The 24,912-nt window shown below is 40.7% G+C and overlaps 2 protein-coding genes across 2 annotated transcripts; both read left to right on the forward strand.

The window, feature by feature from the left end:
* The first annotated feature begins 5,763 nt into the window (after positions 1–5,763).
* On the forward strand, positions 5,764–13,291 carry LOC103711413 (pectinesterase-like). Its single transcript, XM_008797546.6, has 2 exons — positions 5,764–6,896; positions 12,344–13,291. Exons 1-2 carry the CDS (start codon positions 5,915–5,917, stop codon positions 13,033–13,035), a joined length of 1,674 nt encoding a protein of 557 aa, XP_008795768.3. The 5' UTR covers positions 5,764–5,914; the 3' UTR covers positions 13,036–13,291.
* Positions 13,292–20,369: 7,078 nt separating this feature from the next.
* Positions 20,370–23,551, forward strand: LOC120105776 (endoglucanase 3). Its single transcript, XM_039118511.3, has 8 exons — positions 20,370–20,814; positions 20,909–21,115; positions 21,435–21,635; positions 21,729–21,821; positions 21,908–22,069; positions 22,185–22,296; positions 22,395–22,558; positions 22,820–23,551. The coding sequence occupies exons 1-8, from the start codon at positions 20,566–20,568 to the stop codon at positions 23,150–23,152; spliced, it is 1,521 nt and encodes a 506-aa protein (XP_038974439.2). The 5' UTR covers positions 20,370–20,565; the 3' UTR covers positions 23,153–23,551.
* Positions 23,552–24,912: the final 1,361 nt, after the last annotated feature.

Genomic DNA, 24,912 nt, shown 5'->3' on the forward strand with positions numbered 1-24,912 from the left:
TATAGGTTCCTCAACATGTATAGATTCAGTAACGATATGCTCATCACCTGTTGGAGCTCCTTCTTGCTCTTCACTAAAATCTGTTAAATTTCTTATATTATGTTCAAGAGCATCTCTGAGTAAGCCCCTCATATCATCTTCTACAATAGGATTTCTGTCTGTGTTACTAGATCCAATACTAGCAGTGTGTTCTATAATTAAGAGTTGGTTAGATGAAGATGACAAGCAAGACTCTCCATGAAATATCCATTCTGTATAACCCTTCAGAAAACCATTCCATAACAAATGTTCTTTAACAGTTTTTGGAGCGATAGCAAAATAATTTACACATTTTCGACATGGGCAAAAAATATTCCCATTCATTTCAGATTTCTCAAAAGCAAACTTAACGAAATTCTGAACTCCATTCAAATATTCGGCACTGGATCTCGACTTATTTATCCAACTTTTGTCCATTCTCTTAAAATATTGATTGAACTGCAACTAATATAAAAAATAATAATAAACAAAATTAGGGTATAAATCCCTAATACAAACTCATAGTATAAAAATAATAAACAAAATTATACCTCTTCCTAGTCAAAAATTTAATCGACATCTCTATAACCAAGGGGCTATCCAAATAAACCCCTCTAACCTGTCAACATTGTCTAATTCATAAATCAGCAGGCAGCACTCCTTACCTTTCACAACACCATGATCAACCATGACTACATCATATATAGCTTATGGAGCTCCAACAAGCAATGTAGCATGGATCCAAGCATACAGTCCTTCACGCATTTATATAGAATGGGCTTTATCGATCTACTGAGATATACAAGACTTTGGGTTTCAACATTGGTCCCTTATATAAACCATAGTCCGTTTCTTGGACAAGTCAATTTTAAGCAAGCAACAAACAGATATATAAGAATTTGGGTGTCAACATTTGTTCTTAACCTTATATCAAACCTAGCCAATTTCTAGGGCATGGCAATTTGAAGTACCTGCCAAAGGACTTACAACAACAGTTTGGGGAATGTATGACCTACTTAATTGATGACAGAGTTTTATCTCACACAACCAGAAAGCAACCATGCAGGACTACCTTAGCCAAACCTTTTCCCCAGTTATGATAGATCGAGAAATATTAAAAACAAACCAAAAAACAGGAAGCTTATAGAAGAAAATGACAGTATGCATGAGTTGAACCATGTTCTCAAAATTTACCTGAGTGTGAGCCAGTACACGAACAACAGATGCATATTTCTTCAAAGTAATTTTTGACATGGTATAAAAATAGAACTGTGCCCTAAGTAATTTTCTTCAACAGAGCTGAGCTTAGCTCATGCTCGCATGAGCTATACATCTGCACGAATAATCCAATACCTTCTACGGATCTACAAAAACAAAAATCCAAAAAAAGGTTTCTTCCCAAATGATCAAACACAAGAGGGATTCAATCAAACATACCAAGAATCTGATCAAACTGAACGAAAACAATGGAATCGAAAAAGGGGAAGAACAATAATACCTTCAAGGATCTTCCGGTCGGCGCCGCAGAGGAGCGGAAGGATGGGACAATGGTCGGCGCCGGAGAGAAGGGAGAAGGAGGGAGAGGAGGGTCGGCTATTAGGGCTTAATCGATCGAGGATATGGAGGAGGAGGGCGGCCGCGGGTTTTGATGGGAATTCGGTTTTCAACGATGCGAATAAGCGTCGTCTTAGGCCAAGTGTATGACGACACTAATAAACGTCGTATATTGCCAACGCTTTTAAAAGCGTCGGCTAATTTTGGCGCTATACGGAAAATTGCGGACGCTTGTGGAAAGCGTCGGTAAAAATGCGTCGGTAAAAATGTGTCAGTAAAACCTCTTTTTCCTGTAGTGAGATGATGCAAAAAATTGTAATAGTTGATTAAGTAGTTGTAGTAGTTGGTTTCCTGATGACATCAAAATATTAAAGTATTATTTAAATTAGGGGAACAGTTAAAATACATGATATTCATAATCTATAATAGTTATTATAGCAAATAATACTAATAACTAAACAATGACCATTAATTAAATGTATGTGGGATGTATGCATATAAAGTTATACATTAGATATCAAGATTCTTCAAAACCATGATAAATGGTTGTTCAATTGTTGGTATGTGTAAAATAGGAAAAGACGAACCAAAAAATGTCCACTCTCATGTGACACCAAAGATTACCAAACGATCTGAAATATATGAAATATGGTAGGCAGAGACATTGCCTTTTGGCCCATACATGTTTATAGAAAGACAAATGGAGTTGCAGACTGGGTGGCTTTTTTGTGGCCAATCATTTTAAAAAAATTTTCTGGATTGGTGAGAAAAAGCTACCTAAAACGCTCCATAACTTATTATTTTTTAATTTTTTTTAAAATATATTTGTACTAGAGTCACATGAATCATCAAATCATACATTGTAGCACAAAAGAAGAAAAAAAATAACCAAAGGAGGGAACATGAATTCCATCACAGGTAGCTAGAGGTCACTAACTGTCAATTCTTTGTGATGTATCGTGCCTCTAAACTGCAAATGGGACAGCATCTAGCACAAGCTATCCCCTGACCGCTTAAAGCCAGTCACAGTGACGGGCAAATAGTATCTGTGACAAAATAAGATTTTTACTACGGGAGACCTTAGCAACAAGGTAGGTGGTTGATGCCAAGATAAACCGAGAGATAACGGTTGATCTAGGTTGAGACTCGAGAAGAAAGGTTAGAAAAAATAGATTATGAGCTGAGAAACTGTGTCACCTCCATCAGCATTATAAAAAAAAAGTATAACTAGAATACCGTTCATTATAGCAACGACGAGAATGCCAAACAATTTCATGAATTAATATAAATATTTGATCATTAAAATTGATTTTGAAATATAATAAATAATTTAGGAAAAAAATGTCATCAAATATATTGCTATTATATTAGGTAGTCATCCCATTATATTAATTTATGATACCGAGATGACAAGGATAGAGAAATTAATTGTACCATATTAGCATCCACTTATCATACCTCAGTGGAGATAAAATAAATTTGCCATAGAGAAACTATGCTTCAACTGATCTTACTGCACTGGCAATCAAAACATTAAGGATATCCCTGTCCTCGATAGCAATTAGACTACGTGCTGCATCTCCTACCTTTGCTGCAATCAAGAATCGATGCAATATGCATACGAAGAATTTATTCGGTATGTTTAAATATCCTATAGGAATCAGATCTGCAGGTAGACGATCCTGGTGCTCGCTATACCAAACTATATATATCAAACTTTGCTCACGGGTATATGGATTTTTTTTTTTAAAAAAAAAAAAGCTGCCATGTTGGTAATCAGCAGGGAAGCTGCTGAGACTTGAGAGAGATATTAGGGCTTGCAGGAGGAGAGGGCAAAAGTAAACAACCAAAGGAATATTTTACTAGAAGGATTTTGTCGGTAGGGCCGTGCGAACGCTGGATAACAGCTTTCTTCAGCGAATCAATGTGTCGGTGCCGCGCGTGGCTGCCAGTTGTATCGGATTAAAGGTCTTGAAAACATTCCGGCGAATGTTTAGTTCTCTTTGACCGCTATAGACTGCGATTTAATAATGCACGGTCTATTCATCAGCATACCTGTGATTGTGCTTTGCCTTGTTAACATCGTGACCTTCTAATAAGACGGAAACAGCTATGATCGATGACCACTCAGACAGAGAAGCTTTCTTTCGTGCCCTGTCTTATTCCGGTCCAACAGAGGAGAATGACCGCAATTCCGCAAGTTATTTCTCTATGGTGAAATAAGATGTTTCCGGCTCTGTCTGTGGGCCATATCAGATGGGCTTCTCGCTCTTGTGTTCATGTGGCCAGTTGTGGTGGAAGGGACGCGGATTTTGCGTGCAAGAATAGTGAGATATTACTTGGCATGGGCTTTATTTATTTGAAGAACATGTAGGACCCGCTGGTGGCGGCCGCGCATAGCGGCGAGACGGTGATAAATTTGAAATTATCAAAAAGTAGGCGAAGATTTGTCTCTTGAGAGTTCCTACTAGGATCATAGAGATTATTCGGCAGAAACTTTAATTTTAATGCAAAGATAAATGTGAGGTTTGTATCACCAGTTATGTTAGTGTTTAGGTTTGTTGCTGCCGATCTTAAGATGTCGATGCCAATCGTGTTTATAGATTTGCAAAATAACAACAGATAAAAAGTGAATGCTCGCTGGATCGGGTCCATTCGGACCACCAATGCTTAAATCAGTAAAAGCTATGTCGGTGGAAAGTAAAAGAGAAAAGAAGAATAGAGAATCAAAGAGATAAGAGTCTTTTTTTCGGTTAAATTGATTTTTCCTTATTATTTTTGGAAAAGCCATTCCAACCTATTTATAGTTAATCAACTAGCTTTCCTGTTTTCAAAATCGGCATTCACATTTATGAAAGTAGGCCAATTTTTCAGGGCAACATTAACTCTCTCTTTGAGTGTGAGGAAGTTATTTCATTCTATACAACCATTTATCTCTTAATGTAATAAGATACAAATAGCCTATCTAGTACCAACAAGACCAATATTTCCTTCATCAAATCAATTGCGTGGCATGGATTACGATTGACTCTATTAAATTATTTGAGCAAATAACTGTGAGAACCACCCAAAAGACGCACTGTTCAGCTGTCTTGCACCATCAACTTTGCTTAATTGCATGACTCTATTAAGTAATCACCAGCTAAATGACTCTATCAAGTAACAATTTTGAGTTACTAAATTGAGAACTTCTTTACCTCTTTCAGACCGACTTCGTGGTTTCAGATTCCAATAGCCGATGGTTGCACGGACCAATAGCCAATAAAAGCTTGTCAGTTGCATGGATTGTATACGTTCACAATTCTGCACTCTAGTAACCTGCGAACCTGCCATAGGGACTGTAAAGCAGCGTTGTACGGGTTTTTTTTTAATATGCAATAGCGATTTACACCAAACGTACGTGGATAACCCCAACAAAATTAGAAAAAAAAATAAAAGAAAGAAAGAAGCAGACACTAGAATTTTCTAAAAATCCTTCCAAAATAATGAATCCAAAAAAAACGATCCAGCCAATAGCACTATTCACCTTTCGAAAAATATGAGTGGCCCGAAAAGTGTCACAACTTCTTGATAGCCTACATATGTCTCGGAGCAACGAATGTCCGTCATCATAGCTATGCTAATTTTAAATTCTCCTTCAAGATGAATGCTATTCGCACCTAGAACAAGCTTCGTATAGATGATGCTCTTTCACGCAGCTTTCAGCTATGTTCTGAGGACAGTAGCATCGAAAAAATGCCGGCTTCCGGTCGCAACAAGCCGGACATTGTGGTCTTTGATCATAAAATTCACTCTCCCACTATCTCCTCTCTCTCTCAGGAGCACTGTCGTCAAAGTTTATCTTAAAAAAAAATTAGAAGGCGGGGACTCTTAAAAGACAATGACAATTCCGATCGCAAGCAGCGCTGTAAGCTTTACTAGATTCTTGATTGCAGCTTTATGCCCTCCTAGATCTCAAGGTAGCTTTCCTTCCATTCCAAAATTCATAAAACCTCTAAACCTCCCTGCCTTGTCCATCCACGATTCCATAGACCAACAAACACATGGTGAGCCCCATCCCCCCCAACACTCGTCAAGACGTCAACCCAAACCATCGGCTCCCCTCATCTCTCTCTCTCACCACGCACGTGAACCCGGTCCCATGCCCTCTCATGCATCAACCTCTCCGGCCCTCAAAACAACATAAATCCCACAACACAAATCCAACGGAGCCGACGCTGTCACAGGATTCTCAGCGTTACCCATCCCTCCTTGTCTCAAAAATATAAGATCCTAGAAGTGGCCGAGAGCTACGAGCTCACTAGTCCCATCACTCTCCATCTCTTGCTCTATTCCTGTCACCATGTTGACGCTAAACAAAAGAGCAAAGCTCCTGTTCGCTATACTTTCCATCCTTACTCTCCCTCTACTGCTGCTAATACTTCCCATAGAACGAAAATCCTCGGCCATTGGCCGCCGCCAAAACCATCTCCACATTCGGTCCGACCTTCAAGTCGCCTCCCGGCATTGCGACGGCACCCTCTACCCGGACCTCTGCGTTTCGACACTCGCCGACATCCCCAACCTCAGCTCCAAACCCCTACCCGACGTGATCGCCGCCGTCGTCAACCGCACCGCCGCCGCCGTCCGCTCCTCAGCCTCCAACTGCACATCCTACCTCCACCGCCGCGGCCACATGGACTTCCGCCAGCGCCTCGCCCTCAACGACTGCCTTGAACTCCTCGACCAGACCCTCGATGACCTTCGTACCGCCATCGCCGACCTCGCCGGCTGCAACTCCTCCGCCCACGTGAGCGACCTCCAGACGGTGCTCTCCGCCGCCATCACCAACCAGTACACCTGCCTCGACGGCTTCGCCTACGTCAACGGCGGCGGCGTTCGGCCGTCCATCGAGGGCCGGCTCTACCACGTCTCCCACCTCGTCAGCAACTCCCTCGCCATGGTGAAAAAGATCCGCCGGCAGCGTCGGGGGAGGGAGGCGTTTGAGGAGTACGGCCGGATGTCGGGGGGGTTTCCGACGTGGGTGACGAGGAAGGACCGGCGGCTGCTGCAGGCGGCGGCGAATGCGACGTCGCCGGACCTGGTGGTGGCGAAGGACGGCAGCGGCAACTTCACCACCATCGGGGAGGCGGTGGCGGCTGCGCCGAACAACTCGGCGACGAGGTTCGTGATCTACATAAAGGCCGGGGCGTACTTCGAGAACGTGGATGTGGCGAAGAACAAGAAGAATTTAATGTTCATCGGGGACGGGATCGGGAAGACGGTGGTGAAAGCCAGCCGGAATGTGGTGGATGGCTGGACCACCTTCAGGTCGGCTACTGTTGGTGAGTTACTCTTTGCTCAACGCTCATCAATTCTCTATTGTTCTTCTTTTTCTTATATATATCTCACACTCATCAATTCTTAGCCATCTAGTTTTTTTTTCCTTTTTTGATAAGTCAGCTAAATTAAATTAATCAATAATAATTATATTCGTAGGAATGGGAAAATAAAATATTTAAAAATCAAAATGAAAGATCTAATGCAGAGTTTTATAATATAGTTTGATTGATCGCATAAGTAGCCATCCATTTTTTGTAGCTAGTAGCCATCTAGTATTAAATATAATACTGTTTTCGATAGCATGTATTTATTTTGCTGCACGGTTAACTCCATAGTCGCACTTTCTAACCATATTTGCTTGTCGAAATAGTGTCTCTGGGTTGCGAGTTTTTTTTTTTCTTTTTAATTTCCATGCTCTATTGTAATTTTCTGACTTTACGCGTGACGTGACATAACTGCATCTTGAGACTGACTTGGTGGGATAAATAGTTAGCCGATTACATACTGCTCCTAAAAAGTTAGGAGCTCATGGAGCCCAATCTATGAACATTCAGCAATCAGCATACGGCAAACTCAAGACTCATGCTCGGCACTGTGCTCGATTTCTAATGTATCATGTGCCAAACATGAATTCAAATATCCAAATGTTTTAGCCACATAATATTACTAAATTTTTAGCTATATAAAGCACATAGTCTACATCCCAGAGACGTGCACTACCAGAGAGCAAGGAGTTCCATTTAGGGCTTGTTTTGGCTCGTAAAAAAAGACGGGAAGAAAGTATGGTCAATGAAAAAGTAATGAGATGGCTCTTATTTGATTGAAGTTTTTAAAGAAATCATATTTTTAGAAGAAAAAATATTTTAGTCCTTAAGGTATTTGAAAAAGATTATTGGGTGCTGAAGATATGGCAGCAGGACAATTTAGTAAAGCAGGCGATGAGCCTCAGTTTTCACGTAGAGAGGCAGTGGAGATAGCTCAGGTTCTAATTATTCTATCATGCGGCTGCCACATAAGTTTATGTGGGTGCCTTCAGCTTCTGTCAAACATTAGCTCACAAAGTGTGTTAAAGTAGAGATAATCAAGCGAGCTCACATGCATGCAAGTGCACAGGGTCACGAGCAGAGGTGGACATTTCACCAAGCTTTCGAGCAATATCTTTACTTATATCTTCATCAGCCGTTTCTTTGTTTTCTTCGAAACGGCAAAGAACCTGTTCGATGCGTGACCTGATGCATGTGAACTGACACCATACCATACTTTATCTCATTGGTCAGGTACTAAACAAAATAAGAAACACAGATGTATGGTAGATTGGTGCTCAGATTATTTTTGTTTTTTTCTTGATAGATTGGAGGAGTCACACGAGCCTAGTATAAATATATTCAATAAAATTAAAAAATAATATATTACAAAAAAAGAGCTGCGGCCGCATAATCAGCACATAATATTATCACTAGAGTACTCTACCACAAAGAATATAATCTAGTACTCCGTTAGTCTTACAGTAGATATGGCTGGCCTACAATCACTCAAAAAAAACAATCTCGATGCCATATGGCATGGGGAGATAGGCGAAACCCTTAGGGTCAATGCGACATTGTGAGATTAATTGTGACATGGTGAGATTGACTGTGATTTAAAATGTCTTCATGATCCTCGCATGTGTCTATAAATTTTTTTTACATATCATGACTGAGCCCCAAGCGTTCTAAAACCTTATTTGGTTGGACATACTTTTGAATATTTTAAAAGAGCGGGGACCGAGAATAACGTGCCTCCATACTTAATGCCAAGGAAGTTGCCGGCCTGGGTCCACCAGAGTACTGCAATCTTTGTAAGGTCTACTCATGGGATGGATGCACTGGCCATATTACCCCTTGCATTTAAACAATTCAAAAGATCAAATGAGGGTGTCTATTAGCCACCGCACATATGCTCCGAGATTTGGATTGGTCCACTAAAAACCTGATCCACGTGATAATTTTTCCTTGCTAAGAGCGCACATAGATCTGCTCCCCTGCATCTACGGGCTTTGAATATCCTCACGAGACATCATGATTTGTTGGTGGGCACCAACCAATAAAGGTCAGAACTTTTTTACTTTAATATTGAGACCGAAAGTCTTTTTCTTTTTTTTTTCCTTTTTTTTTTTGGTTGAAAAGACCGAAAGTGTTTTGTTCTCATCGATCAGCGTCTCCATCCTGCTGCGATAAATTAAAATAGCAGTGGCTGGGAAAGCAACAGTAGCAATAGATGTTATAATAATAATTTTTTATAAATATTTTTTTAAATTTATATTTATTTTTATCCTCATAAAATACTGTTTTTTCATGTATGTCTCTAATATAATGATTCTTCTAACACCGTTAGTAAATATCATATTTATTTTAATTAAAAATAAAATAAAATTTTAAAATTACTTTTTGGTTCTTCATCGTGGTCGCCTTATATTTTTTTTTATACATCTACCCATTAAATATATTTTAGTCATTTTAATTTAAAAACTGTTAATTTTTTAACGGCGTCGATGGTATGGGTACGTGTGCAAAAATACGGATAAAAAAGAGTAGAATAGCAAAATAAGTATTTACGAGGATATATATGCAAATATCAATTTTAGAAGGGTAATCATGCAAAAAATTCTAATAATAATAATAACAATGATAATATTTATAGCATTATCATTGATAGTATAAAAAAAAATTAGCGCATCTCTTTCTAAAAATATGTTCTCGAAAAATGTCCAAAATTCAAATTCTGAATATTACTTCGACGGTGATCGTAATAGTATTAGCAACAGTACAAATAACAAAATAAGTACAGCTAGTAGTACTAAAAGAAACACAATATAGAAAAAAGCCGTATTTATACTTCAAGTTTTTCTATATAATACAAGTCAAGAATGAAGGATTGTGTGTCTAGTCTAATTCTCTCAAGGGCAAAACTTTTGCATGAGTGGCGTGCGTCCAAGTTGGGTTACACCAGAGATTTTAATCCAAGATCTAATTCCTCCATATGGTAGATAAGCACTGAATGAGGTCCAGAGTTACATTTTGTTTCTTAATTAGTGTTAAAAAAAAAAAAAAGAAGACTGAGAAGATAAGGCCTTTCTTTGGGCAAGAACAAGGCATTGGACAAGTCTTTTCCAATCAGTAACATAAGCATTGAATTAGGTACATGTGACCCAGTTTTGGCAGATCTATGCTTGGCTCAACCAGAAAACTAGATTCAAGCTTTGTCCTAATCACAATAAAAGATTGAGAATTGAACTGCTTGCACATGCGGTTCGAAATAGGATATAGCTAAGGATGCATAAGTTAGGGTAGAAACAATACACGGCCTTGGACTATTTAAGGATTGCAACCTATATAATGTCATTACTTGCTGCAACCCTAACTCGGCGACGACAAAATTTTCAAGTTCCTACAGCTGTTGCCAGCCAATGTATTGGCTTATCTTCATCCCTACAGACATGCAAAACCACTGATCGATCCCTGGACAGCGAACTAAGCCACTTGCAGCCATCGACGATGCCCTGGCACGACAAAGAAACAACATCTTTCCTCAGATCACATTAAGGTTTGGTGACTTTGGTCCACATTTAATGAGCTTATCAGATTGAGCTATGAATGGTCCATATATAACATTTATTGATGAGATTATCACATTGGACTATTGCAGGCTGGTCATAGATAGATTTATGAAGTTTTTTTTTTTTTTTTTTTGGAAGGGGGAGTACAATTAGAATAGGGAACAGCCTCACAAAAAAAAAGAGCAGAAAAGAATACCAAAGCAAAAATTGGAACAACTAAACTCTCAAGAAACTGCACTCATACATCTCGGTCTGAAGTAATTAAGGCATTGAGCTGAACTGGAATAGAGAAGTCCTCATGTAATCCACATCTCCCAAAGTTTCTTTATTAGCTAGCCTATCTGCTGATTGGTTGCCTTCACAAAATATCTGAGAAGCCTTGAATACATAAACAACTTCTTAATTCCATGTCTTTGAGTAGAGGTAGATGAAGAGGACCAGAAGTAAAGGAACAGTTAATCAATTTGTACCACTGTATTGAGGGTCGCCTTCTATCCAAAGTTGAGTGGCTTTATACCCAAACAAAGTCAGGCAAATACCTTTCTATGCAGCTCGTAGTTCATCTTCAATAAATGTTGATGAGGGAAGGCTATTGATCTAGCATGTATTAAGTTTTGCATTGTGATCTCTAACTGGGAAGCCAACATCTGCAGGTTGATCTTTCGTAGACCCATCGAAGTTAATCTTCAATACTCCCGAGGCATGACCAGTACTGAACTATAATCAGAGAAGAATGAGGAGAGTCCGACAGTATTTTTTATAATATTATTATAAAATTGTAGCTATATTTTTATAATATTATTATATATTAACAATATTTTTGTTATATAAATAGCATGATATTATTATTTAATAAATTATAAAAATACTATATTATTCTATTACAATATAAGAACATAATTATTATAATATAATAATGATGATGGTAATATAATATTATTGTAATATTATATAATATAATATGATTTATTATATTATTATTACATTGTACTACTAAAACTATTATCATGAAGTGTATATTGTTAATTTATAAATTATCTTTTGGTTATTTTTTTAAAAAAAATGCTGTCGTACATCACAGGTAAAGCTTTCGGCCAAAAGCTCCAATAGGAGACTTCTTTATGCTTTTGAGGATTAAAAACAAGCTGTTTCAAAACTTTTATTAAACGGACAATGGGGCCAGATGCTTGATTGTTCGTATGATCGTATCAACTATGAACCTAGAATAGATTGAAATTTTAGTTTTGGATCGAGACCCTTATGCAAACTCTTCCAACCTAATTATGATTTTATTTGAACTGACTGAGGCAATGTTTGGCTTGGGCGGAGGGAGATACGAGGTGACGAGGCAGACTATTTTCATATATTATGATTTAAAATTAATTTCGAATCTAGATTGTTGATTCAAACACGGAATGTTTAACTTCGAATCAAGCTCCAATCAAACACAGTGTGTTTGAGGCGAGCTCAATCTATTTAGACCATGTAGCTAGCACCTCTAACTAAACCCAATGGTCCAAGCGATCATAAATCCTTTACAGCAGTTGATTTGATGACCTTACTTGTATGCTAACCAAGCTCATATATGAAACGAGAAAAGAGGAGCTTTCCCACGCATTCATCAAGACTACGAACAGAGATCCAGAACCCAGCTCTTTGGAGACTTGGATAATTGCCAATATCATATATGGCACCATAATCTTTGCAGCATTTCTAATAATTTGCAACACTTCTGAGAACCAGGGCTTAGCTCTTAGTGATTCACATCGCCATGGAGAATTTGTTAAAGCTCATGCAAAATGTAATCTTCTACGATCTAAAATATGATCATCATCTCCTCTGCATTGGTTGCAGCTGTGGTTGGCGATGGATTCCTTGCGCGAGATATCACAATAGAGAACTCAGCAGGACCTAGCAAGCACCAAGCCGTTGCCCTGAGGGTTGGCGCTGACCTCTCCGCCTTCTACCGTTGCAGTTTTGTGGCCTACCAAGACACTCTATACGTCCACTCTCTTCGCCAGTTCTACAGGGACTGTGATGTTTACGGAACCGTAGATTTCATATTTGGGAATGCAGCGGTGGTGCTCCAAAGCTGCAACTTGTATGCTCGGAAACCCGATCCGAACCAGAAGAATATATTCACAGCCCAAGGGAGGGAAGACCCCAATCAGAACACCGGCATTTCCATCCAGAAGTGCAAGGTGGCTGCAGCCTCCGATCTCATCCCGGTGCAATCCAACTTCTCCACATACCTGGGTCGGCCATGGAAACAATACTCGAGGACAGTGTTCATGCAGTCATTCCTTGGTAGTTTGATAGATCCTGCAGGGTGGCTGGAATGGGATGGTGACTTCGCACTGAGCACTCTATACTATGGAGAGTACATGAACCAAGGACCAGGTTCTAATACCTCTAGAAGAGTGACATGGCCAGGATACAGGGTCATCACCAGTGCAGCAGAAGCTAGCAACTTCACGGTGGCATCATTCATACAGGGTGATCAGTGGTTGGGTGCAACTTCTGTTCCATTTACTTCAGGGTTATGAGGGGGAATAGCTTAGCCGTCGAGTCCTCGGATTTTTCGGAATAAAGGCTTTGCCTACTCTAAGGTTGATGGATTAATAGTTGCAATATTAAAGCTTGAGGAAGTATGTTGGCCACCTTCCACTATGGGCTGTGACTAATTTGCTTGAAAGGGTGTGTCGGATTGGTCTTTGATTTAATTCAAAATGTGGTATGGGATTAACTTAAGAAAAATTCATCGATGTTGCTGCGATCTTCCTTAATGTTGAATTGAATCAATTGCTGGAGTCTAAAACTTTTCTAGCATAGGGCACGTTGCACAATTTTTTCTTGTAATATTTCCTGGGCGTGCATCCCATCGTAGGCCCATGCACTCCGATTTGAGTATGATTAGCCCATTAGACGATGAGTTTTCACGTCCAGCAACCAGAACAAACAATCCTTCAAAAAATGTTCCTTTCATAACTCGTAAACCCTCATCCAAATTGAACCATTTCCTAAGCTTTAGTGCCAATATCCCACATGTGTAAACTTGGTCTGTGGCACGCCTGTTTCCGTTTGCCTTAATGAATATCTAGTGTGCAAATAACAATGTATTCTTTTATCATCCCTTTCTTAGGTTATTGTTGTCACCCTCTGAACCCAGAGCGGAACAGATACCGCATACTTGTACGGCGAACCATACAAGCATGCAAGGCTGCAGATCATATCAAAGCAATAATAATTCTTAAAAATTTATTTAATCAATAACTTGTTCAAATAATTCTTACAATAGTTTTAACGTGACACAAGTGAACATATGCCAACTATATACTAAAATTAAATAAAATATTCTAACTGGTTTAAATAGTCTGACTAGAACTTCAATAATATAAAGTATCTTTAGGAGATCTAGCGCATTCCCTCCAAGTTCTAAACAATCATGCATCTGGATCTGAAAAAAATAAAGTATAATATTGAGCTACACTAGCCCAGTAAGCAACATAATACTCCCAAAGTGGGATCTAAGTATGCCAAATAATAAGTTAAAGAGCAAAATATTGACTCGAAGGTAAATCAATTCTTAAGTAATACGTATATCTTTTTTCGAAGTATATTTAATTGTTTTCATAAAGAAATACCAGAAATTCAAGAGCAGGCTACGGCTACGTAACCCAGTGGCATGAGTGAGAATGCACAAAGTGTCAAACACTACTATTATTAACCACCAATGGTACCGTGTCCAAATACCACTATTCTAATCAACAGTTGTGCGATGTCGAAACTAGTTTCTCGCAAATTATAAGTCAACAGGGATAACGAATAATCCTAAGGCTGCAAATGGGTCGAGTTGACCCATGACCCGACCCATTTTGGATGACTCGTGGGGCCGGGTCGGAACCTAAAATTGGACCCATTCCATTTTTTGGGTCGGGTCTGAATTTACCGAATTCAGACCCGACCAGTCCGATCCATTTGAAATTTGGATAATTTTGGAATTTCAATCCTACAACTTGACTCTACCCAACCTAATCCGACCCGAATCTATAAAATTATTGGGCCCACGAGGGTGCAAACAAATTCTGAAGCCATAGATGGGTTGACCCGAACGGGACCCGACCTGAACCTGAATTTTTCGGGTTGGGTTTGGGTTATATATGGACCCAACCCAATCCAAATGACACATTGGGTCAAAAAATTATAATGGTGGACCCGATTTGACCCAACCCAATCGTCTATTGGATCAGGTTTGGGTCCAAAATTGGGACCCAAACAAGAAATCAGGTCGGGTCGGGGTCACTCATGATCCGGCCCAACCCATTTGCACCCCTAAATAATTTCTATTGGCGGGGCCAGATCATAGCCATGCTGAGAATAGATACATATAAAATAAATTTCATAATTAGCCTAGTCGTATTTTCCAAATTTCATAACATAATATATAATATAATTTTAAAAATATTTTCTATCATAATATTAAAATGCCTGACCCGTTTAACTAAGTATAAAATTGATTTTATTATCAAATTAATCACCTGATTATTATTTTGCCAAAAATTTGAAAAACACACTTTGAAGCATTAGGTTACTTACCTTTTACACTTCAAAATCCTACTCTAGTTAGACGAGTCAAGTTTGTGTGCTTTAATATCATTAAGATATAATTAATTTTTATCAATATATTAAAAGTCAAGCAAAGTTAAAATTAAAATACTATTGGAGATACAGCCTCATGCTCAACTGACAAGGTGGGTCCAAACCAAGAGATTCAATTAGCCAGATAAAGATCAATAGTGGCTAAATTTCAAAAGATTTAACTGGTAATGAAGTAATGGCCTAGTCTACAACCGGATATCGGGGTGGTTCAGTGTTTCTAAACTGAGTCAACTTGGATCCGAGCAATAAGGAGAGCAAAGCTTATACTAGGATTCTTAAGCCTATCTAAAGAGAGAAAGTTCCCTAGAGACTAGAGAGAGAGAGTCTTGTGGGGAAAGAAAGAGAGAGAAAAGAGAACAAGCTTTCCTTTCTAACTAAGGAAGAGGAAGGAAGAGAGTGGTTGCAAGTGGTGTCAAGGTCAAGGAGCACGGCCGACCAATAAGCGGCTGGTGGCTGACAACGACTAGCGTCCGACAGCATCAAATCCACTGAAAACAGGGGTTCCGACCCTTTTAACCACGAAAATCAAACATCCTAATGGCCGGAGCTCTGGCCATGGTCTCCTGCCATTGTAGGAGATTGGAAGCAGACTTCGGAGGCAAGGACTGGCCACAGAATCGGCCGAAATCAAGAGAAAAAAAATCTTGCTTTCCAAAAACAGGAAAAATAGGGCTTTGCCCCTTTTCGACCAAATTTCGACGATCACCGGCGGGAATCGAGCTTCCAAAAGTCACGGAGGAAGGAGAGAAGAGTTATCCAAAGATTTTTAGATTCTCACCTGGCTTTTCGGCAGTAAAATTGTAGCCACGACGATGCGATTGCGATCGGTGATCAAAGAGGAATTCAAGAAAAATCCGATGGTAGGCTTCGATTGGGGCTGGCTTTCCAGTGGGGGAGGATGGGGAGGAGCTCATAAGAGCGGAGACTAAGGTTGCCTAGTCTCCAGCATGGCCCGAGGTGAAGGAGGACTCGTCCTCCTCTGCTGTGCGGAACTAGGGCTCTGCCCTAGTTCTCGTTCAGATGGACCTTTCGGTCGCATTTAAAAGTTGGATCGGGCCAACATACCCGCCCTAATGAGGCTAGGCCTCACAAATTGCAGTGGCCTTTTACGGCTTAAAAAGCTTTGCCCATCCAATTGATAGAATGTGCACTAATTTGGGTATTAAATTGAAGTGCCTTTCTCGATACCTATTATCACGTTATGAGCTTTGCAAGATCCCTGGACCTTTAGTTGTCGAGAAAAACTGGCCCACGGGTGTCAAAATGGAGAGATCATCGGTGGCTGGATTTATTGGTCCCCTCAGAAATATGGATAACACAGCGGTCAAAATGGTTATTTAACTTTTAAATTTTCAGCATATTTAGACTTGCGGCTTCTTTTCAACTCCTAAGTATTTTAGCATCCTGGTTTTCTTTCTCACACATCTCGTACGAGTATATCATGCTATCAAATAACATTAGTATTCTCTAATAATATATAATAATTGAATTTGATATAATAATTATTGAATTAAATGAACCGGGGCTTGTAGCAGCAATCATGCTTGCTCCTCTATTTAGCAACCAAAGATCCTCGGTTAGGGTCCCTAATAATTGTGCATCCGTAACAGTTGGGGCCCAGGTAATTATCCCACAGTGGGTGACCAGTGGACAGTGGCATACGGACCGAAACAGGGAATGGAGTGGCGAGGTGAAACATGCCTTGTGGCATGCGGAGAAGATATTAAGACCGCGGAACTTTTGGTGGGTCGGTACTTTCTGACGTCTAAAAATATTTTCAGATAGAATAAAAGTATTTATTAAAAATATCAAAAAATTATTTTAATTTTGACAGAAAATTAAAATAGTTTTTTCGAAAAAGCTCCAAAATAGTGCTTCTTCGAAAAAGCACTTTTAGCATGCATCGAAAAGCTATTTTATTGTATAAAATTTTTTTAAAATAAAATATCTATGATAAAATATTTTAATTACGAAAAATATTCTATTATAATTATTAATATATAATGATAATAATTATAATATTTTATTATTTTTATTATTATATTATACTATAAATATTATATTATATTATATCATAATACATTAATATGTTATGTTATATAATATCAAATTATATTACATTATTATGCTATAGTATACAATATCATATTGCTATATTATAATAATATTATATTACATTATAGTAATATTATACTATATTATATATTTATATATTTATATATAATATATCTTATTATGTTCTTTCGATAATATTATGTAATGTTCTTTACGATCATTTTATCATACTAAAATATTTTCTTAGTTTATTTGCAAGCACATATTAAAATTTTACAATACTTTAAAAATATAGTTATCTAAAGCTCTCTTGGCAATAGCTCTGCCAAACGGTGCTTAAGTAGCCGGTGGATAGCATCACACCCACTTGATTGAGCAAACGAATTGGTACGAGCCATGTGGAATTCAAGCAGTGGACTGTAAAGCTGTGGTAAGTTTCCCCCAGTAGGTTAGCACCTCGGATCCTAATTGAACTTTGGATGCGTCCATAGCGCAACGGCTAGTTGCCATCAGAAGTCCAACGGCATTGCGTCCCGTTTGGGGTGGGGCCGTGAGGTCGGACCGTTCCCACCTCTCCTTACCTTTTGCTCTTTTCCCGCCGAAATCAGCCGAAAACCCCGCGACGAAGACGAAAAAGGTCACCGCATTCCACGGCGGCAGCGTTCGCCTTTTCCTGGCGAGACTCCCAAGGTGGTGAGGGCGCTCTCAGAGATTTCAGCCAATTGCAAGGGCTTTCCGAGGGGCTATCGGCTGATGGGGGATGGGATCATGGGAGAAGCACGGGAGGAGCATGTGCGAGATTTCAGGCGGCACATGACCCTAATCAGTCGCTCATGCAAAAGGGCCTACCTTCCGCACCCCTCTATCAGGTCAAATCTGTCCTCTTATGCTTTTTATGTTCTCTAAGTTCGCTCTTTAGCCAACATGGTAATAGCTATAAGACCAAAGAAATTTAAAAATAGGGATATTATCTTTTCATATTCTTATACATTACAAGCTACTTGTCATTTAGGAATATGTAATCATCACCGCACACACCACCTAAGACCAAAGAAATTAGAAAAATAAATATATTATTTTTAATGGAATAAATATGGTAAAGCTACCAGAAACTAAGTAAAAAAAAGGTAAATTATTAAAGCTGGAAATGCTATGGATATTTTTAGGACAAGCTACTTTGTTATTTAGGAATATGCAATCATCACTACATCGGAGATTGCTTGCATTGTCCACCTTCTTCTCATCTTACTAGTCAACTTTTAAGACTTGTTTGGTTTGTAGAAAGAGGGGAGGAAAAGAATGTTTGGTTGAATTTTTCAAATGAGAAAGATGAGAAAGAGGCTTTTCTTTGGAATAAGATTGTCATATTTCATGAAAAAAAATCTATATGTGATATGAAAAAAATAAAATTCTTAGTAACTTTCCAAAGAACTAAAATGCTCAACCAAACATAAGCCACTCTGAAATATATCACTTTCTCATGATCAACCAACCATGCAAGAATCATTTTTTTTATACATCATATATCTAGGTATTAACTTTCTAAAAAAATATTCAAGTGAGAAAAAATTCTTTTTGCAAATCAAACGAGTCCTTAAGGTCCAATGTATATACATTTAAGAATTGCCAACTTAGATTGAACACGATGAAGGTGAAATTGAGAATGGACCAGAAGTTAGATGTGTAATTGCAAAGGGCTAGACTTGCTGCTTGCAATTTGCATACAATTGCAGGCTTATGGGGTCTTTATTCACGTATAAGAAAATTATATCTTTCTCTCCTTTTGTGTTTCCCTAATTTTCCTCAAAAAAAAAAAAAGTAGCATACCTATGTGCCCTTCTTTGTTTTCGTAAAAGGTGGTGCCAAAATATGTGTGAAAGGGGCCCTGCCCAAAATAACTTCTATGCCAGCTTTTCTCTCAGCGATAGAAGACCATGGAGAACGATCCCTCGGTTCCTTTCTCCATGGAGATTCCCCATGAGAAGCCATACGATTGTTTGAAAGATAGGCAAATAGAGTGGCAGATAGGTGTTTTTTGAGAGCCGGGTCGGAGTAGGCTTTGGCCTAGGCTAGTGCAGCGAGCCAGGAGCTGGTCGGTCTTGGGTCACGCTCCTCATGTGCCCTTCTGAGCGTTACGTCGCTGTGTTCTTGCCATTTGTTCTCATGTGTCAAGTCTCATTGGCTGCTAAATGTCAGTTCCATTGGCGTTTCCGGACGTTAGCATGGTCGAGAATTAGGTTCCGAGCTTAGAGGGCTTAAAAAAATTAAATAAACCAATGAGGACATTACTTAGTTTGCCAATGAACAGTGTGAAAGGTATATATATTGCAGGTGTGCTCTTTATGGTTAAGATAAAAGTGTGGCATCATCCTTTTTTTATATGACAGAGATCGCATTGTTATGTGAAATGTTAGGATCCTACATGCCTGTTTTCTTTTGGGTGGAAGTGAATTACAGCCCATGTTTGGATTTTTCTCATAAAACTCATTCCATCTCCACAATGAGGGAAATATGATAATAACCACGATGAGGGAAAACCACATTCATAAACATCTCCACAAAGATAAATTCTACAAAGATATACCCATGCTAAGCTTTCACTTCACATGACTCTCATAAAGCCACAAATATGGAGAATGGAAATAAAATCTACTCGGAGCCTGAAAATTTAGATTTTATTATTCAAATTTCTACAGTCCATTTTAACATTCAGGGTTTTAATAAATACAAAGTAAGGAGGCCCTAGGCTAACCATGCCACTCTGACTTCTGGAATTCTAACTAACAACAACTGTACTAATTAATAAACTAACATTGTAGTTAAAACTTGACAGTTTACAACATTAGGGAACGAGCGAAGGCAACAAACTGTCACACGGTCCGGGAGCATACCCCACATTAAAGGTGACCGTTAGAAACCAAAAGCCCTCATAAAAAAGACAGCCTAGTTTTGATCTCCGTTTATACACCACCTGTCCCTAATATAATAAAGAAAATCTTAATCTGCTAGTGGATAAAGTGATAAAGTATATTGTCCATTTCCCCAAGAAAGTTAATGTGGATATACTTATTCTATGTGGGCATAAATACATTCCTATAAGGGCATGTTGGTCAAAAAAGACAAGACAGAGGAAAGTAATTTAAGCCCTGCTCTCTCATGTGACCCAGAGCACACAGGGAAAGACCTAATAAATGAGAGGCGAAGCCTTTACAGTGTGATTTCCAGTGGCAAACAATAATGGCAGGGCAAGGGAGTAGCAGTGGGTTGTTTTCGGCTCTATAAATAGAGGTCGTTTCCTAGGGCACTTTGCACTGATAGTGGCTCATCTCAGCTGGGGTTCAGTTGGGTTGGTTAACGGCTAAATGGCTCTCTTCCCTCACTTGCCTCTGCTCCTCTGTTTCCTCCTTTCTCTGTTTCTCTCCAATACCTTGGCCTTCCCAGCCCAAGAGCATAACCACCATCCCCACCGCGGCCCCGCCAAACAAAACTATAGAGATGCCCTCTCTAAATCCATACTCTTCTTCGAAGGGCAGAGGTCAGGGAGGCTTCCACCCAACCAGAGGATGACCTGGAGGAGGAACTCTGGCCTCTCTGATGGCTCGACAATGCATGCAAGAGCTCTAACTCGAGTCATTCTTTGTTCATTCTCTTATTTTCAGCTCATTTTATGGGGAAAACTAATGTGGTTTTGTTGGGATAACGCAGGTGGACTTGGTGGGTGGGTACTATGATGCAGGGGACAATGTGAAGTTTGGGTTCCCCATGGCTTTCACCACTACCATGCTCTCTTGGAGTGTGGTAGAGTTCGGTGGGATGATGAAAGGGGAGCTCCAGAACGCGAAGGAGGCCATCCGTTGGGCCACTGACTACCTCCTCAAAGCCACTGCCCACCCCAACACCATCTACGTCCAGGTTTCCCTTCCCTCCGCCCATTCCCTGTCCTTTTGACATTTCCTCTGTTTTCTCTCTTTCCGTGAGCAATGTGGCTCCTCTGTTGATCTTATGCTGAAGAACTCAAATGTAGCTTCTTTGTTAAAGTACAAAAGCGCAAGAAAATGCTCCACATTCCCCAAGACAGACATCCGCTTCCTTCTCTTTGTAATGCTGCAGTGCAGCACTAAATAACTCTAGTCTCTACTAAGAAAATGGTATTTTAGAGCTTTAGCTCCTTTGCTTTTGAATTTTTTGCGGAGGTTTTGAAGCATTTTATCTTTGGGGTTGTTGGTTTCAGGTGGGAGATGCAAACAAGGACCATTCTTGTTGGGAAAGGCCAGAGGACATGGACACCCCAAGAGTAGCCTTCAAGATAGATAGCAGCAACCCGGGCTCCGATGTCGCTGCCGAAACCGCCGCAGCGCTTGCCTCCGCCTCACTGGTCTTCAAAAAGTCTGATCCATCCTACTCCAAGCTTCTCCTTAACAGAGCTATCAGGGTAACGCAACCACCACCCCAACATCTCAAAACAGAGACCCATCTTAATTAATCGCCCTTCTGAAACCACCTTTCTTCCTCAAATGGCTTCCAGGTTTTTAAGTTTGCAGACGAGCACAGAGGCCCCTATAGCAATGGGTTGAAGAACGTCGTCTGCCCCTTCTACTGCTCCTACTCTGGCTACCAGGTTTCTAAGCTCTCTCTCCCCTAAAACATTTTACCCCCTCCGCTCCTCTGTTCCTAAACCCAAATACTCTGTTTCCTATGCTTAAGGACGAGTTATTGTGGGGAGCTGCTTGGCTTCACAAGGCCACCAAGAACCCAACCTACCTTAACTACATTCAGGTCAACGGTCAAACTCTTGGAGCTGATGAGTCTGACAATACCTTTGGCTGGGACAACAAGCATGTGGGAGCCAGGATCCTCCTCTCCAAGGCATCAGTCCTCTCCTTTTAGCCTCTTCTCCCATCATCCTATTAATTATTGGAACAACAGGTTTTTGGTTTCAACTTCCAGGTTCTAACCAAGTTTTCTTTTGTCGGGTTTGCAGGCTTTCTTAGTCCAAAATGTGAAGTCCCTTCATGACTACAAGGGCCATGCTGATAACTTCATTTGCTCCTTGATCCCAGGGACTCCTTTCTCTCAAGCCCAGTACACTCGAGGTCTCTCCTCCATCTCATAGCATTCTTGGTAGTAACAATAAATAAATGCTCTACTGGCTTAGATTCAGCTAAAAGTGCTTATGTTGTGGGAAATACAGGAGGGCTGCTGTTTAAGATGAGTGACAGCAACATGCAGTATGTGACCTCCACCTCATTCTTGCTGCTTACCTACGCCAAATACTTGACCTACTCCTCCAAGGTGGTCTCTTGTGGTGGAGTTTTCGTCACCCCTAAGAAGCTCCGCGCCATTGCCAAGCGCCAGGTGAGCCCATTCTTTCCTCCCCCTCTAGGGAAACGCGATTCCCGAGTTCGTTTCCTCCGAACTTCTTCACAAGCATATTCTGGCGACCGCGTGATCGGATGCTAGCTGTGGCGCTGCTGCCCATGAGATCACATTGTCGCCAGAAGAGGGGAAGAACGTCATGTGAAACGGACGGGGGAAACGTGACGCGTTAACTTGTCCCGCGGAGTTAATCTTTCACTGACTGTTTCTACGCTGTGTGGCTTTTGGTGTGGGTCCCAGGTGGACTACCTGCTAGGGGACAACCCGGCGAGGATGTCGTACATGGTGGGCTACGGAGCAAGATACCCACAGCGGATCCATCACCGGGCCTCGTCGCTGCCGTCCGTGGCGGCCCATCCGGCCCGGATCCCGTGCTCGAGCGGCTTCGCCGCGCTGAACTCGCCGGCCCCCAACCCGAACGTCCTGGTGGGCGCCGTCGTGGGCGGACCGGACGCGCAGGACCGGTTCCCGGACCAGCGGTCCGACTACGAGCAGTCCGAACCGGCCACCTATATCAACGCCCCCCTCGTGGGCGCCCTCGCCTACCTCGCCCACTCCTTTGGCCAGCTCTAGACCGAACGCACTTCGACAACTAATGGAATGTATGAGTCCCATTGTTATCTATAATATAGTATTATAGACTTAGGTTTAGGTGCAAGCTTGGTTAAGATGTTTTAGTATGGAGTTAAGGACCCCAGTGCAGCTAAGGAGGGCACGGGAGGGTCTGTTATTAAGTGTTTTCTTCTTTAGCTTCATCTAGGAGCAAGAAGCGTTGGATGTGACTGTAGGTCCGTTGTGGTGTGATGTGTGTGATGTTTGGGGGCACAGGTATCGAGTGGGGTCACTTGGGAGTGTTTGGGGGCGAGCTTTGAACGGCGTTTGTACGGGAGAAGGGGGAGGTGGGGCATTGACCCTTGTAAGATCTTGTCCACATCAATTTGACAAGGAGTGGAGCCTCTCTCTTTCTCTCTATCTGTCTCTGTGCCATGCGTCTGCTGCTTATTGGTTTGGATGGTGTTTCTTCTTTATTTGCATCAGGACAGTTATTGGATAAACTTACCGTTTTTTTGGGATAAGCTAAATGGTTGGAATCCTTTTTCTCAAGGAACAAAGATTCTTGCCATTTTACCATCCCTGGCCAACCCATTCATTGCGCTGTTAAGATTTCTTTTGTTTATGTAATGTATTCTAACGTCGATAGATATTATATAGTCTCAAGTTTCACCATCTTCTCAACTTCGATTTACCGAGGATGGCTACCTTTGCATAGGACGCTCCCAGTTATCCTTTCTGCAAAGAGTGGAAATATTGCATGAGTTAATTTTGTTGTTTGGAGAGGAGGAAAAAAAAAAGGAATTACTTATATTATACTCTCCACTACATTCAACAGCATCATAGTAACTCTCTCTTTCTTAAATAGAGTATCAAAGTTAATCTACAGCAGCAGAAAGAGCAACACAGATTTTTTTTTTTTTTTTGCGCATATACTTCTAGTATGGATACATCCATAAAAGTTAAAATACAATAAATCTTGAAGCACTTTGGCAACTCCCTTTTCGCAATCCATAAAGACTATCTAATCCATAGTTCCATTAGCCTTTCTATAAACATACTTGGCCTGGAAGGCCACGTTACTGCTAACCATGGCCCAGATGTCTCAGAGCAAGAGATGGCACCCACCCACGCCATCGGTACCCTCTGGATGCAGTTGATCATCGTAGCCGAATTATCCTCAAGCATGACTACTCTAGCTCGCAGAATACGCAGAGCATGATCCAGACTAGCCCAAGTCGCCCTAAACTCCACCTTAAGGATAGAAGTGTCGAAGATCTGGTACCCACTAGCAACAACCTCGCTGGAGTCCGAGCTTTTGATGATGAAACTTGCACCTCTCCTCCTGCCACCATCTAGCACGCATTCATCAAAGTTAACCTTGAGAAAATTTGGAGATAACACAACTTTTAACAATAGTGCTCACAACTTGGGTGGAAAATAGTAACAGGTGGCATGGGAATTAGAGATGGGCACTGGGCCGGGCCGCCCATGGCCCGGCACGGCCCGACACGAAGCGGGCCGTAACGGGCCATGCCTAGCACGGCCCCTTAAAGGGGGCCGGGCTGGGTTACCACTTTCTGGCCCGCGGGCCTGGGCCCGGCACGGCCCGCGAGCCAGCTCGGAACAGCCCATAAGGGCCTGAACCGGGCCTGGGCCGGGCCAGGCACAGCCCGTCCCCCTTAAATAAATGGAAATAATTTTTTTTAATAAATTAATAAATATTGAAAACTAAGGATTTATTAATATAAAGCCACCTTAATGGTGGGGGGGTTTGGCAT

Source organism: Phoenix dactylifera, chromosome 8, assembly GCF_051530095.1.
Source record: "Phoenix dactylifera cultivar Ajwa chromosome 8, Ajwa_hap1_PhDact_Kaust_v1.1, whole genome shotgun sequence".
NCBI classification, from domain to species: domain Eukaryota; kingdom Viridiplantae; phylum Streptophyta; class Magnoliopsida; order Arecales; family Arecaceae; genus Phoenix; species Phoenix dactylifera.